The sequence below is a fragment of the Buceros rhinoceros genome, unplaced genomic scaffold (assembly GCF_000710305.1).
Source record: "Buceros rhinoceros silvestris isolate BGI_N320 unplaced genomic scaffold, ASM71030v1 scaffold12752, whole genome shotgun sequence".
Lineage (NCBI taxonomy): Eukaryota > Metazoa > Chordata > Aves > Bucerotiformes > Bucerotidae > Buceros > Buceros rhinoceros.
In genome coordinates this window covers 104936-122435 of record NW_010398423.1, presented here as the reverse complement: position 1 = coordinate 122435, position 17500 = coordinate 104936, and the positions used below count along the sequence as shown (strand labels likewise).

Genomic DNA, 17500 nt, shown 5'->3' with positions numbered 1-17500 from the left:
TATATGATAAGTTGTGATTGTTACTAGATTTTGCACTTCAGACGTTCTCATGTTCCTATGCATGCCAAAGACATTTTGCATCAGCTGTGCTGCACTCTGCAGAATTCGTCAGGGTACGTGGTATTTTTGCGTGTCTGGGAATCTTCCATCTGGCTAGTGAGGGTTTCCTAACCACCATAAAACCCCGCCTGTGGAGATTGTGTATCTCTTATGGGCTTCGTGGAGCTCATAATCTGCTTTTAATCATTGCACGAGGCAGTGAACACATCAGTCCCCATCAAGCAGTTTTTTCCATGTTGAATCTCCTTTAATAAGTTTTGATCCAGTTCTGAGACTCCAGAACTATTGCTGATTTTCACTGGTGTCGTAGACTGCTACAAGAGTTGTCTTCCTCGTCTCTCCGTTTCCTTCCATACAGACTCCTGCTATTGACTTTTGTGGCTTGCTATAGCAAGGAAAAGATTCTTAGCACTTTGCCCTCACTCACTCATCTTTCGAATGTCCCCACCAGCATCTGTTTCTCAGTAAACTACAGGGCATATCCTTAACTGGGACAAACGACTGCAACTCAGCGCGACAGAGCCAAGCCAATTCGCTGTAACTAAGAAACTACATCTACATTCTTCAACAAGTTACCAGCACTTACTTTATGTTTCAGAACACCAGCACCAATTAAATCACTCCCCATAGGATATTAAAAGATTAGCAACTCTTCAATCCCGGCAGAACTTCACAGCAGCAGGAGCGCAGTGGTTTTCATTAAAAGCAGAACCAGTTTTGACAATGCCTAAATTATTCACTGACACCAATCAGCGAAACTTAATATCTACGGAGCTGTACTCCTTTCCTCCAGTAGTTAACGTGTTGATCTGGCATTCACCAGGATAGTTTTGAAAGTAAAAAAAACCCCAGCAGTCTAGTTTTAATAGAGAAATCTGAACATCTAAATGTAACATCTTAATAAAGGAAGAAATCAACCGATATTTGTTGTTTTGAAAGATGAAAATTAAAGAAACGTATCTCTAAAATTTAAAATAAAGCCAACTGAGTTCTCTGACAGTTGGTGGTTCCTCCAAAACAAACAGCTTTAAGTCCTGGTGAATGTACAACTTGTTTCTTTTGTGCAGTGCTTCTGCCTGCAATTTCTAATTAACCGGCTCCATTCTTATCTACAACAAGTGACTGAACGCACACAAGCTGCAACGTATACTTCAACTAACTATATGTCGGTATGATTTTAAAAGGGAGATAACCGGTTAACAACATTTGCATGCTGCAAAGAGGCTCAATTAGTACAATAATTCGGAAATCTTGCTTTGAGCCTGCTCCCTGCATAGCTGTGCTGCATTGAATACAATCCGCACACTAAAGATACCATGTTTGCAGTTAAAAATCTCCAGAGACTTTAGACCCACACATAAAGGTACTTATTTCAGTCTTTTCTGAGACACTGACCTGTATCCTCATTTAAAAACGAACACCACATCTTTATGTTATTAAATCTTTGTTTTGATCTATTAGTATTCACCAAAGTGCCATTTTATACAGCCCCGCTCTGAATAGGCGAGGCTGGAGGTAACCATCTGCAGCTTTAGAGCCTGCGTTTGAATTGATGAAAAGAGCTTTGTGTTTTCATTGCCAAGTTTGATTCTTCCAGTCATTAGACATTCCCCTCAGATCACATCAATGAAGCGGACTCTCTTACGCCCATGTGTTAAATTCTCTTCCCCTCATGGTTTCCTTTGCCAGCTATACTCCAGAAAGACGACTGGGTCTTAGCCACATTCTTGTCACAGCTGTGTTAAAAAAGAGCATCAGAGCGTCCTCCCAAAATCCATATGTGTATCTGGTCAGTCCCCTGTCGGAGGGTCACCTCACATTATGGTGTGATTATTCAAATATGCGCTCTTGTTCTTGAACTGCACTGCTCAGATCATCCAGGGGAAGATTAGACCCTCCAGCCAGCACTGGAGAACGCCTTGGACGTTGATGTGAAACACACACTGCTCCTGTACTCGGAAGGCAGATTAGTTTTACTTGCAGAAGTGGGGGGGCTCTGGCCACTTAGTAAATCCTTGCTCCTCATTTCTTTCCATTTTTTGTATTCTATTCAACCGTGTGGAACACTGGGAAGAAGGGTTTGGATTTTTTGTGTCACTGATGGACTTATTTATCAGCATGAGCTAAGAAACTAAGTGAACAACTACAAAGGCAGAGAAAGTGTGTTCAGAAATGCTGGAGGGAAATCCAGGACTTCTCAAGAAAAGGGTGTGTTCCAGTAACAATGAAAGTTAGGGGGCCAAAAAAATCATGTCTTAAGAGGTAAAGCAAACATTATTAAGAGTAGTATTTCTTTTATGAGACTAATTTCCTTTGATGAGATGATATGCTTATTCAGAAGATCGCTTAGTTTTCTTATGCATTCAATCCACTGAAATATTTTATCCGAATCTATAACTCTCCTGACTTCATCCTTATAAGAAAAAAAACCCAAAATCAAAAGAAAAGTTCTCTTTAATAAACAGTTAAGGACAAATGAAGTAATAATTTCTGTTTTACCTCACTTTTGTATTAACTTTGTTCATAGTCAGAACTACCTCCACAAAGTGCACGAGCTGCCTGTTTCTCACCATTTCTGCTTATTTTCACACCTGTATAGTTTTGCACCATTACTTTGTGGATTAGTGTTTACTCTTAGAGGATCACACAGAAATTCCACATGCGCGCCCTCCGCTGCCACCTTACATAGCTATGTGAGCGTGCAAGAGTGACTGTGCTCAGACACTGAGAGCTATGCTTAAACTATGAGAAAAAATAGAAGTCCTCAACAGACAAATTAAAATTCACTCCAGCTGCAAAGCTGTTGCAGAAAAATAGAACATTTCCTGGGAAAAAAACACATCAAAGTGGCCTCAACCTTTACTGATAATTGGCTAATATTGATTCGGTATTACAGCATAACCCCTCTGATCTCACTGACATCAGCGGCCACTCCTCAATCCCAGAGGTTCCAGGGGGAAGGACAGTTTTAAAAATGTCCTGCTTCCTCTGCTGGCAGAGGCATTAATTAATTCAAAGGCTCTCCCAGCCACCTTCTCCAGGTCAGCCCCGTCTCCCTGCTGGGGCTGCACCAGCTGGCTCCTGGCTTCTCCGGCAGGACACCCTTGCAGGGGGCTGTAGCGACGAGCCAGCACTCCTGGTAAATTCTGCACCGCTGTCCTAATTCTTTGTTTGTAACCATGAATTACAAAAACCAATTAAACACAGAAAATTATACTCACAGCCATTCTGCAGAGTAGAGATTAAAAATATTCAGTATCGTGCAGATCATCGTGATTTCTCATTGAATAAATATGTGCTGTGCAGTGGGGCACAGACGTATTTATTGACATTTGCCACACAGTTAACATGTGCATTTGCTTTGCAAACTACAAGAGTGCTCTCTCAAAAGTCTAATGTGCATCTTGTTAACGTTTCAAAATCAAAACAGATTCAAACAAGCGCTGCTAAATCTGTGTGGTCACTCTCAGAGTGTCAACATTTTTGATTTCACCCCACCAACCCTGCTGGGAGGGCAAATCATCTTGACAGGGAAGGGCACACACGCTGCCGGTGTGAGATGTTCACTCTACTTCAGTATAAACAGAATTTTACCATATCCAGGTTCACTACAAGCAGATTCCAATATATCCCCCTTCTGCTTCACAGCTGCTGTTTCATGTGGGATGGGATCCAGACATTTTTTCGATGCTTTGTGTCCTGATGGAAAACATGGGACCCCTATTCTGACTTGGAGCTCACGTTCGGAAAGCAACACTTGCAGGTGGGTACACAAATGCCTGACACGGTGGCAGTGCTGTGGAGGAATTACATCTCTATTTCAAGCTCTGCGTATGACGCTGAACGCTATCACTGAAGTTTTTTAAGAATATTAAAAAATTCTTGAGCGCTGCCAGAGAACGGATTAGCAAAGGCACAGCGAGCACCAGTAAATTACATGGCACAAAGATACAAAGTGCATCCTTTTTCAACAGTATTTTAATTATTCTAATGATGTTTCTTCTTAATAAAGCTCATAATTATTTTCCTCTCCTGTTTTGTAACTGTTGCTGAATTATTCAGATATTTTACTGAATAATACTGAGAAACTACTTTGCATAGCTACTCAAAATACTTCGATTTTACTTGAGCTTTTAAAAGAAGGCAAGAAAACAGATGTTTTAGAACCCTATTTATGCCATGAATCGCAGTGTCGCATTTTAAATTACAATAAGCATCTTCTTAAGACAGCCCTAATAATCAATACTACAGTAATTAATACCAAGAAGCCCTTCTGTTGACAGGTTTATAAATTGTCAGTTCCTTTATGAAATGTAGAAGATCCTAATTTTCAAAATAAAAAGCTAAGCTAACAACTGAGTTCCTGCCTAATTGCCAAACACTGATTTGTATGAAGTGGTTGAGGTTACAAAGAAATTGGGAATTCTCAGCCCGGTTTCCCTGCTGATGAGTACGAACTGTCTGCGTAGCTCTCCCAGAGGTGTCAGAGGAATCTCTATAGTGTCACACAAGGGTTCTTAGCTCAAAGTAAACACACTTTCCACAAACTCAGCTGCTTAATCTGTTTGCAGGTTGAATTATAAGATGGGGGTGGATGACTCCGGGTGCTGGGAAGATGCACAGAGCATTTCCACAGTTTCTTGGTAAAAAGGGCACGCTATTGTCATCACAAGGCTTCACCCAATTGTTTAATTTTGCTATAGGCTCAGTGGTCGGATCTCAGCAATAATGAAAACTAACCTGACCAAAATATTCCCAAGTAGTTGAGCATGTTAAATTGTGTAAATTCTTTTCTCTACAGCAGTGCATCAGCACCACTTTAATTCTGGTTGTGGCTGCACTTCTCTAGCCACCCTGGTTACAGGGGGTTTAAACAAGACTAAAAAACCAAAACAAAACCCCCAAACACCCTCGCTTAAGTATCTACAGTTAGTAAATGTTTATAAATAAAATGAAATTAAATAACAGCTTTAAACAATGGCCAGAAAGATTTAGACAATATTCTCTTTCACATGCTGAAATTATTTTCCATCCGTTTATTTTGATCAAACATGCAGCTGCTAAGTTTCAAATACATCTTAGTGTTCAGAATAAAGTTCTGAGTGATTCTTAACTACTGGAGGTTTTAAAGATGACTGAAAATATGTATTTTCATATATCTGTCTTGACTGTATTTTATGTAGTTACACATCAATTAAAAATATAGTTTCTTTATTTTTTAAATAGGAGAACTCCACAAGCATTTTTTTAAGCAGTAAGAACTCCTGTTAGTTCCTTGCAATAAATTATAAGCCAATTTCTGGCTACTCTAGAAATACGCTGCAGACATTAAAATTGAAGACAAATAGGACAGACAGGAGAATTTGTATCAGTTCAGCATCGATCACCTTGGAAGGGTGAGAGTGCGGTATTTTGCAGCTGATGAGTGTAACACAGAGATGAAAAGTGCCAGGCTGTGAAAACACATTTGTCTATGTTCCAGCACTCAGACTTTCAACATCAGAGGTGACAATAAGGCCTTCGCTAGAGGTGAACTTCCAGTTTTGGAGTTCAGTAACCTTGTAACAGAGAATCTTATGATGGGAAAGAGAATACAATCCCTGTTCGCTGACTCAGAGACTTCCTGTTGGCTTCGCTGAGGTTTTGAAGCCATCCCTAAACAACCTCATCAGTAAGCACCGTGGTGCGAAATCCGCCAGATGCCTGACAGATCAAAAATGAGAACCTTAATATTCTACTGTGCAATTACAAAGGCAAATACTCTGTTGCCATTGGATTGCCATGAGGTAAAAAGACAGTGAAGACCATTCATAGGAGATGGAAAGACTTTTTCTGTGCCTTGTGTGTGTAGAAAGCAGTTTTCTGAGTACCACCGCACTTTCAGTTAGACAAACAAGGTTTCATCTGGTTTTCAATAGCAATGTCTCTTAAAGAAGGCAAGCGACTTACCTCTGAACTTTCTCATTGGCCTCCCGTGAAGCCTCCAGGGCTTTCTGGAGCTTCAGCTCTGTGTCCTTTTGCTCTGACCGAGCTTGCTGCAGCTGAGCTGCCAGATCTTCAATCTGGCGATAGGTGAGGGTCACAACATCCTCCCTGCCTTGCAGGCCACCTCCAGAAGTACCAAAGGTACAGTTGGGCTGGTCCTTCAGACTCATTCCTTCAGACAAAGATTTGTGCAAGCTGGGAAAACAAAACCATACACACTATTAAGTTTCAGTCTAAGGCTCAGAATACCGCATTAAGTTTAATGCTTACGTTTAACCTTACCACACACGGATCCACACGCACTAATGCCAAACCAAGTTTTATTTCAAAAGTGACAGAGAACAAAAAGAATATCCTGTTTCCATGAGGCTCTCCTGGAGGTGTGGAACTACTATCAGAATTTTAAAAAGTCAAAAACCTATTCAACAAAAAAGGCATTTTTCAGCTTTAACATCTTCCTGATCACCGTTGAGCAACAGCAAGAAGTTGTTAATGTGGTTTACATGAAGCTGAATTAATCAGTGCGAGTTACTGACGTGTTATTAACCCATGTTACACAGGACTTTTAGCAAGCAGACCCACCAGCTGTGGGGGTTTTATTTGTGAAACTGAAGATTTTTCAGTACAACGAAAGGAACAGAAATGCTACAATGCAAAAATTAAAATCATTAAATCAGAAGGATTACTTTGAAATATAAATGATTTGCAAGAGATCAATATTTTTGTGAGAAAAAACCTTAAAACATTTCTTCCTGCTGGTTAAAATTAACTAGTAACACCTGTACTAGAATATACTGTCTTAAATGGCCTCTCTGCAGTAGACAGAGAGAGGTAACCTGCCAGCATCAGGGTTTTATCACATTTCAATATCTATAGTGTCCGCCACCATTTCTTGCAAGGTTATTTCTGACCCACCGTTTTTGGCTTCGCTCAGGCAAAAAGAACATGTGCACCAAGGACGTATATTCAACCCAATCAATTTTACACTTAATTTTGAGGTATATTCATAGAGATACCAAATCGTAGAGCACAAACCTAAATACTCATTGCACAAACCAGAAAGCAGTCCTACATGCTTTGTATTTGTGCGCCACAAAGTTCTGGGCAATTTAAACAGAGATCAGAAATAAAAAACTGAAATGAAATAGGGTCTTAAGGCAATAAGATTCATGATGCTAAAAGATATAAATATGCCTGGATCAGTTAACAATAGCTACGGAAAATATGAAAAAGAAGGATATTAGACAAGACAGGTTACCTATAAATAATGAGAAGAAATTGAAAAAAAGGAGAATAAAGAAAAAGGTGGTGCATCAGGTGAAAAATTCTCAATGAAGCTTGTTGACCATTTCCCAAGGAATCAGTAGGTGGCCAGCGGCTGGAGTTAGAAAGGTGCAATGGTAGAAATCACGCTACTAGGGGAGGAGTGTGCACCAGCACGCTCTCGGCGGAATTACCAATGATTGCTTCCCATCTCTTCATAGCCACAATTCATGGTCGAACTTTACAGCAGTGGAAAATTACACTGCTAGTAAAAGAAACTCATGCAAGACTTTTATAAGGAAAGCGATGGCAATAGGATAGCATATCGAGCAGTGTTCTGCAGATAAATAATTGAAGTCATCTCAAAACAACTTCATGAATATCAGAAGCTGTGTTGATGAATCGGAGTCAAGATCATCCCTCTGACTGATGGCCATGCAAATACCGAACGTTATTTTGGTGTGGATTTCTAGTAGCAGCGCGTTGTGACTACAATACTCCAGACACAGACGTGACAGCTGCTGGTATCCAATAGCATATTTTCTTCCTTTCCAGTTTATTAAGGTGTTTGTCTGGAAAACACCCTTTGTTCTTACAGCCCATAGAGGAAAATTATATACAAACTAAAATATAATATACACGGACAAGCAAAATGTGGATGAACTAATAGAAATCCAGAAGCTAAAAGGTCAGAGTTGATGTGTCATTATACCTGCTACCTGTGGTTGTCTGCAAATAACCTGAAGAATCTTTTCAATTAAATGAAGACATATTGAAAATATAAATATTTATAAAGGGACAATAAAATCCTTAGGACAGACTGATTAAAAAGAAAATTACTTCAACAGTTGCACAAAAAATTTACTGACTGAAGTTCCACTGTGGGCAAGCATTGATTGCCCTGGAAAAATATGAAGGCATGCAAACAATGCTGAAAGCAGGTTACCGAAATACTGCTGCTGCCCGCTTCTTGAACGCCTGGCACGAGATTAAAAGAAAATAAAAAGACAGATGAAAAGCTAAAGTGTTCAGTGAATACATGGGTCCCTGATTAAAAAAGAGGACAGGCTAAATATTCTAACTTGTCCACATCAGCTGAGAGATTTTTTACCAGAACTTAAGAAAAATACAGTCATGTATTTAGATTCTAAAATACTGGCCCTGTGTGGCTACAGCTGGGCTCCTTCTCAAAGACTGGCCACAAACAGTACAGTACGCAATATGCTATCACATGTTTTAACTCATAGTAATTGCATCTGAGCGATCAATAGATTCTGACCACTATATATTCTGCAGCCAGTGTGATTCCTCCAGATAAAGGCACTGTGGTTAATAGATCTTTTGAACTTCTTTCCCCCCAAAATCATGCAATTGCCGGGTTTCCATCAACATGTGCTTTGCTAAAATACTTCCCTTCGCTAAAACAGTTCCTTTTGATACTTATTAAGTAGAAATTCCTTCATTAATGACCTGAAGATTATTTGCTCAAAGAATAGTGATGCTAGAATTCAAAAATAAATGGGAGTTCTAGGCCTGAAGAATGGGTCATAGATGCATTCAAACAGTTCCTTAATTTAAGTAATTCACATAATAACCTTTATAATAAACCTTTTACTTTACTATAGCAGCACAGCCCCTTTCTTGCTCCAGCCTGGGTCTGAGAGAGTTTCAAGGGTCCACCTGAACTGTGTCCAGGCAGAAGAAAAAGTGACATAACATTTATGCAGCCCCAGCAGATAGCAAGAGGACTCCTCAGCCCCCCAAGTCAGAGTAGCTTCAAGCCTGCTAAAAAATTTCACCATTTGTAACTGCTCCCAGAGGGACTTGACTTTGGCTGAAAATCAACTGTATGAAGTGCTGCTCTTATAACACTTCTCTCCTTGCCAGGCATACTCTTGCTGCAAGGTGGGAAATGATTTTCCACCTGAAGCAATTACTGAACAACATAGAGAAACCTTCCACCTAAAGGAAGAAAAAAAATACCAGCAAAAACCAAACATTCTCTATCTGTCCCCTCCCTCCTCCCCCACCCCGGTGATAAACATATCCAACATTCCCAAAGGCATGTAGGTCTGACCTTGGTTTTCACCACAAATGTTTTTGACGCTCAAATTCTGGAGACCTCTCAGACCTCAGCCTGCACCCAGGCTTTGAAGAGGGTCCCTTCATACTGCTGAGTACACTCAAGGGCCAGGTGGCATTGACAGCTTGAAAATACTACCTCAAACGTGCTCTTAGGAAACATTGCGATGAGACGATATTAAAAAAAAGCCCGTAAGACCTAGACGGACTTTGGCATTTTGCTGTAAAATGGAGAATATAAAATGGTGAAGTTTGCATTACATGTGAGTCAGGAGCCTGACAGCTGGTAGACTGGTTATGAGATAGCATCGCCCTACCATAGACAAATATTTTACCAGCCTTCCTTCCTCTGCAGTTCCACAGGCCATGTTCTAACAGCAGTGCATGCTGGACGTAATGCAGAGTATGTTCTCTGCGCTGCACAGTCCATCGCTCTCTCATGCGTGGTGTAGCCACGTGTTCCTAGTCTAGGATGGGCTCAGGCATCCTCTCTGTTTTATATTCTTTCATCAAACCCAATGATAAGCACTTGTTGAACAGGGCCAGCCATGGGTTTTCTTCTCTGTGGTGGCTGGTGATATAACGTCAGGATTTTAGAGGATCACGTGCTGACCACGCACGTCCAAACCATCCAAACTCAATTACATGCAGTGAGCAGTACGTTGAGCCTCCTCTTCTCAATCAGTCTAGAGAAACCTGCAACCTATACAAGGCTCCAAACAGCCTAGAGACTAGATGATTCAAGCACAGTGTCGTTATCTACAATGAAAGCTTTAACTGACATTAAGCTCCATCTTAGAACTTCCATTTTCCTACAAATACCAACGAAAAGCCACTAGCAAACACCGTCTTCCTTCCTGGGCCTCAGACTCCTCATCTTTAAAAGATAGCAATCACGGTACTACCTTCGCAAGCTGCTCTGAGCTTCGCTACTGAAAGAAGACCCTTTCTTTAGTTGAAAGAACCATGTTAGATGCAGCACTGTCTTGTTAGGACAAAACTAAAGCAAGACGGTCTTCTGATGATACCAAGCAGCAAACATTTTCTTTTGGGCCTCATTTTTGCTCTCCAGGACCACTGCAGTACTCAAACCACTTCCTGTGACTAGCTTGGGAGAGCTAGTAAGAATACGGGGCATGTGATTTCATCATCTGAGCCTTTCTTGAAGCTGAAGGACTGTTCTCAACGAGAAAGAATTGACCTCCATCACAAAACCTTTGTTTATGGAGTTGCAGAGAAATCAAATGTTTCTGGATTAATTAGAAGTGTTTCTGGATTAATAACATTTGGTGGAAGCAGAGCAAAATATACGTGATACTGATGAATAGAAGGAAGCGTTTTTCAAAATTTTTGCAGCTGTGGTACTAACCTCTTCAGCTAGATCCACAGACCCACAGTTAATAGCTTGTAGCTAAGAAATGCACCTGAATTTCCCGAGCACGATGCACCTAGACCTGGGGTGCAATTGATTATAATTAGAGTCTGGAAGACGGAAGTTTAGCGTTAGCTTTTTTTCATACATACATCAGCTCTCAGATATAACACATCTGAGTTTATAGAAGAGACTACTGTAGATTTTAAAATTCAATCCTGAATATTACTTGTGTAATTAATGTTAGCATGTATCATCTTCATGGTTCCGCGACATACTGATGTCAACAGCAAGACACAGACTCAAAGGCTCTCAAATGTCTTCCATGAATTAGGGGATGGTGTTTCAACACAACGGCAACTATTGTGGACACTCTTCACAGCTTTACTAGAGCACGTTATTCCTAGAACCAAGCTTGCTGAAAAACGTTCCTGTCATGTTTTGACAGGGAATTGGCTGTATATAGCATATTCTAACCTAAGCATTCACAGAGAGCAACCACCCAGCCCTGAAAGCTTGCTTCTAACTAAGTTAATCTGGAATTTTAAAACTAATTTTATTTTGTACAGTGTCTTGCAACTAGCAGTTGCAAGACCAAATTTTGCTATCTTGTATCTGTTCTTTATTGTCAATTCATATGCTTTGGCCATTCCCAAATATTTGTCCATGGCTTTAGTGAACAAAGTAACTTCAACTTTATATTTGTATTACTGTAGTTATTCCCTACAGTAATAGATTGTTTAGGTAACACTGCAAATACAGAGGGAACCTTATCTATTAATCGAAGACAGAACTGGCATCAAGTCACCAAGAGTGACCTCAGTATTTGAATATAAAGGATGTTTAAGACGGTGCCAGCAACTCCATGTTTTACCGCGCACCACAAAAACCCGGCCACCTTCCTGGGAAAGCGTGAGCATTGTAGCAGGGGCAGAGCAGATCCCGGCTCCACTGTGGGCGGCAGGCAGGGAGGAGGGGCACAGCCGGCTCAAAGACAAGAGGTATTTTCACCTTCCAGTCCCTGGGCTGAGTTGGCAGCCCCTGCGCCTCTGCTGGCTGCTGGAGGCCACTCGGGTGACATGGATCACCGAAGGGGTGTGTACGTGGGTGGTGTAGAGCCAGCAACTGGCTCTGGGCCAGCTGGGAAAATGCCGATGTCAGGGACTTGCAGGGACACAAACCTGGTGGAAAAGAGACAGAGGATCCTAAAGGTCATAGCGGTTTATTTCTTATACCTTGAGTATGTTCTTGACAACATCAGTTTTGACAACAACAGTTTTAAGAACAGTGCGTTGTTTTCCTCAAAGCTAAACTTAAGAAAGCAGTAACTCTGCCTGCGTGTCAAAATAATAAAGTCACTGGTTCAACAAAACCAGGTAGAAAATAGGTGCAACTGCTTTTCAGATGTAGTACTTTTTTCCTTTTTTCAATGATCCTTGCCAAAAGCTTCACTCTGAACACAGTCTCTTACATGGAAACCAGGGTATTGTGGTGTAAATGAACATCAGGCCTTCTGAGCAGGGTTTCAGGATCAGACCCTACAGCTCCACACACCTACTTACCAACCAGGTCCGGACTGCAACCCCTTCAGCTCCCGCGGACTTGACAGCACACAGTAAGTTACTGGCTAGAACCACAGAACTCTTTGGTGGAGACAAAGAATGTGCACATTCAAGACTCAGGCATTTCTGCAAGGAGGCTTAAATGACATCTCCTGTCGCCGTAGTTTGAATTTATATTTACCTGCATAACTAACAAAGTCTAATAGAGATTTCTTTACTGGAAATTATGCATGAAGTTAAGGCTAATTTGGTTTGTGCTTTTAGCTTCCTTTGCAGCTTCTCCTTGGTAATATGGATAATGCCTTCTCACTTCCATTTTACGAGTGACCCACACACAAACAATTTCACACGAAATGAACAAAATCCTTCTGCAAAAAGTACTGATTTACCTCTTGTATTAGATAAACTGCAGCAGTTCAGATGAAAGAAATAAGATTGCTGACCCTGAAAACTGAAACAGTCAGTGAAGTGCCCACTCACTGCAAAGGGGTATTTCATATACACATCAATGTATAGAGCTATATCAGTCTGATAATAACGATATATACCACAGAGCAGGCAGCAGAATCACCTGAAAACAAGCTCAATGTAATGACTAGGTGCTGTTGACTTATTTTTGTCTCCAGGGAATAGTGTTTACTTTGCTTTAAAATTTATATTAGTCATTTTGTTATGCGCCTTTTTTTAATTAGTCTGAAGGAAACAGTCATTTGAGAAAGAGAGCGGAAATCAATTCTGATTCGATACTGATAGCTACTGTGCGATGTAAACTGTGTGTTCTTTCTAATTAAATGTAAACATGTGCCGTTCTAAAGTCCAGCAGCGATGACAACAACTACTAGAAAGGATTGCTTAAGCCCTGGTCAACTGATTCTTGTGAACCTTTTGTTCATACCGTAGGTGAGCTTGTGCAATCTGTCGCAGGGTGAACGCCAGTTGTAACTGACTTTAATTTAGGTCATCTTCAGAGAAAAGACTTGACAAGAATGTGGAGCGCTCTGTAATACCTCTGGTTACCCATTAACTATGTCCTTCTGATAGCTAATCAATAGCATTGCACGGAGCCGAACACCCTGCACTGAACTGCCCCTCTTCCAAAAGCCAAGTCTTGGTAAATATTTAATGGCAGTAAAGGTGTTTTGACTCTTATCAATCTGATATGTTAAAGAACTCTTGAAAGAAACTTTATCTTGCTTCTCTCCGCATAAATAATTGGTTCGGTTACGATTTTAGTCGTATGCAAAAGCACTTAATTTAATGATCTAATGCTTTTAAATCAAGGCTTTGGACTGCAAAAACGTAGTTTCAATCCACATGTCACGAAATAAAGGAAAATCAAAGTTTATTTCCTTGATAAAATGCCAACTAGAAATATACATCAAGGAGCCCAGCCCTTTATACTGTAGCAGTAAGTACTGCATCAGACTCGCTCAGAACCTGTTATACAAGTGCACATTTGAGATTTTCTTACAGGGCTTCAGTTTCTGTAAAATTCTGAGCTCTCTCCCACGTCAAGATGGTGTAGGATTTTTAGCCTCTTTTCACCAGGGAAGAAAACAAGTAAAACATGAAACTAAGATCCAGGGACTTTACACTCCCGTACAGTGAATATTCCCACCTCGAAGCAGGTATATTACCAGCTAATGGGTTTTATTAAGTGTTTTTCCATTCTCTGTTCTGGGCAGAGCAGCTTGTCTAGATCACTAACAGAGAAAAACTTTTATCCTGATCCTTTAACACCTAGTGCGTGTCCCTCTCTGCTACAGCCGGGTACGACCTGAATGTCTCCTTAGAGACTTAAAGAGGCTTATCCCATCCCTCTGTGCTCATGTCATGGGACGGAGGATGGAGGAGTCACCGACGCCCCTCCCCCAGCACAGCCTTCCAGCCTCTCTGCATGATCCAGCTTCAGTATTTTGAAGAAACTGATTCTGCAGTGGATCCAAGCTTTTTCTTGGAAAATAATCTGGGAATAAAACATTGATAGTGTTTAAGATTCCAAAACGTGAATCACCATAAATGTTTTCCCAGAAGTAAAAGCATAATTTTTTTTTTTCTCCCAATGTTTAAACGGCCTCTTTAGTGCTCTTGATGCCATTCGATAGATTTCAAAAATAAAGATCACGGGAATAATTCCCGAACACTGGCACAGATAAACTGAACAGCCTGGAGTTTTCCAGTCACTAGCAATTGCTCTGATGAAAACAGTATTAATGAAAGTCATAAAGGCATAGCAATTGATCGATCAGCAAAGCGCATGGCATACAGGAACAACTGGCTGAAGAAAGCCTGGTAATAATAACCTCAGAAAATACATGGTACTTAAATACAATGTTATCTTTATAAATCAGACCTGATCATGAATTTTATGGCTGTCCTCATTTGCTATTGTGATCACTTGGCTTAACTCCCCCACTGAACCAGAAAAGCAAGAGACGAAGCTGTCTTGGACCCAGGGCTGGAAGCCAGCCCTGCCTTCCAGCATGGCCAGGAACATCCAGCTGAGTAGATGGAAGCAAAGAGTCTCTCCAGGAGAAGGCAATTAAAAGAAATATAAAGAATTGAAATGTGTTTCAAAGATGGAATAACCAAATACATATGGAATTTGGGAGGGGGATGATCTCATGGATGAGCTGACTAGCCCTAAAGCTCTAGCTTTAGGCCCTCGGTGTGACTGACCTGGCAAGGGGAATCACATGGGCCTCCGTCCTCTTGTCGTTACTCTCTTGCTGAATGACTTGGTTAAAAATCTTTGAATGGCTTTTTAAAAAAATTAAGATATACCCCCTTTTTTTTTTTTTTTTTTTAATTTTCAGAAAATTTTCCCCCCCTCCCCAAATGGCTTTTTAAAAAAATTAAAATATACCCCCCTTTTTTTTTTTTTTTTTTTTAATTTCAGGATACTTTCTCCCCCTGCCCCAGGAAAATAAACCCAAGAGTATTTGAATCATTTCATCTGATATTTCTCAAAGGTGCTGCCAAAAAATATTAAGCAATTCTGACCAAAGGCAAACAAGGTGTCCTGTGCTCCAGCACATGCCCAGCTGTGGTCACCAGTGTGCCAAGAGGTGAGGAACACTGGTGAACTTGAGGTGAGCGTGCTTAGCCCACGCTTTCCCTGCTTTCTTGGTACTCTGCAGAGCAACACGTGCTATTCTGCAAGGGCCGGTGAGTCACTAGGAGGACACCATGAAAACCTTCCACCAGAAAGGTACAGATGCCCGTGAAGTCTATTTTAAAGCTCCCATGGCTTCTCCCACACAAAAAGGCAGTTCGTTTAGGGATTGCTATGTAGATACACGCTTAGCAAGTCACCTCCTGAAAGCCACGTGAAGGACACAATGGCAATGTATCGCTACTCAGTAAGCTGTGCCTTACTGAGCTGCTGCCAAACCTGTATTCCTATAAATCATACAGCTCCGTGGACAGTTAAGCACTATGAAACAAGGCAGTTAAAATGATGGCTTGAATGATAAAGGGAACGGCTGGGAAATTTAATATAGGGTAAGTCTGCTTCCCTATTGTACCAGTGCTTACTGAAGCAACTGGGCAGACTTGTCTGGGCCATTCTCCTCAACGTGAAACAAGAACGCATGCTGGGGGAATGATTTAGTGGATTGGGGATCAGAGCTCTCTCTTGAATTCCCTCTTCTATTTCACATCTCCTGTGTGGTACTGAGCAAGTCACAACATGCAAACCTCAGCCTGCCATACTGAACCTGGGAGTAAAGTGCCTTCCCCTTGCTTTTTGTCTTTAAATTCTAAGCTTTGGGGACCCAGGATTGCTTCATATTAGCTACGTGTGTCACATCTGGAAACGCGATGCCCTGATCTCGGTTCAGGTCTTCACTGAAAGACATGGAAGAGCTACTTAACAGTATGTGTGTGTTGGCAATGCACTCTAGCCTGGTTAACCTCAGCAGACAGAACCAGGTTTGGGATCTTTATAGAAAAAACACAACAATTTCTCTCTCGGAGGCAGTTTCTGCCTCCCCATTGCAGGTTCAGCCACCACGGGGCACAGGCAGCAACAGCAGCCTCCTGCGCTTTGTCAAGCTGCTGTGAGCACCAAGATCTTTGTTACCTGAGAGGATGTTCTTGCCTTCCTCCCAGGCAAAAGCGGCCATCAGCTGGATATGGCCCACCAGCTGCAAGCCTAATCTCACAACTCGCATGCCTCTTGAAAAGAGAGAGATTAAACTGGAGGCTGCTGGAGAAAAATCAGTGAAGAGAGAGCTCCAAAGTGTAGGGGTGAGACAGCGGGTGCAAACACATCCTGAATTGATTTCTGTATCCTAAAACTTCTAAATCAGCTCCCCTCACCACAAAGAGTGGAGTTTTGACCTTTGGGCTACTGAAATAAAATCTGTAAGAGAATAATATAGTTGAACTTCTAGAATAATATAATTAACTTAGTCTGGGTGAAGAGGAAAACATTTTCAACTTCATGAAGCAAGAGCTGACAAGAAAAAAAATGCAGCTTCTTTTTGCCAGCGTATCATTTCTCTATATCCAGCACGTAGAAGTGAAATACTGTAGCAGGAAATATATTGGTTGCACTGAACCAAGGAATTAATTATTTTCTCAGGACCTGACAAGGAAACTGTATGAGTATGAAAGTTCTTGTGAAATTTAGCCAACGCTGAATTCAACACTGCTCAATTCCTTACTTATTTTTTGACCAGGACAAGACGATTATTAGGATGAATACCACATACTGTGCTTATAAACCTTCAGCAGATATGATACTCTCTTCTGACAGAAGCAGTAACATTGCTCAAAAGAGACAACTAAATTCCTACATCACGATAGTCCTCATTCCACCATCACAATGGTAGAAATAAAATAATACATGACTTTCTTGGTAAAGACAGTATGGAAGAACTAAAAGGAAGAGTAAGCATTTCTGTATCTCCACCTTAGGATGAAAATTCCTTTTACAGAATGTGATTGCAACAAACATAATGTGCTGTTATATGAGCCTGGGTAGCATTAAAAGCCTGCCTAGCTCAGAAGCAAAAGGAAGAGAAATCAGGTCATGTGAACCTTGCTACACATCATTCTTCCTGCTCCTTCGGGTGAGGGACAAACTCACAGCACTTCTCCTTCCTCACTGGTGAAAGCTCTTCCCAGTGAAATCTTCTTTAACGATGGTGGAAGCCATTAGTGCATTTCC

At 41.0% G+C, this 17500-nt stretch overlaps 1 protein-coding gene across 1 annotated transcript in view; it reads right to left on the bottom strand.

Annotated features, from left to right (window-relative positions):
- Positions 1-17500, bottom strand: part of MIPOL1 (mirror-image polydactyly 1) — a gene marked incomplete at its 5' end in the record, with an annotated part of 132295 nt that overhangs the window by 13972 nt on the left and 100823 nt on the right. Inside the window, one exon of the mRNA XM_010131096.1 lies at positions 6010-6240. Within this exon, the coding sequence (XP_010129398.1) occupies positions 6010-6240 (231 nt within the window). The remainder of the gene's footprint in view (positions 1-6009; positions 6241-17500) is intronic.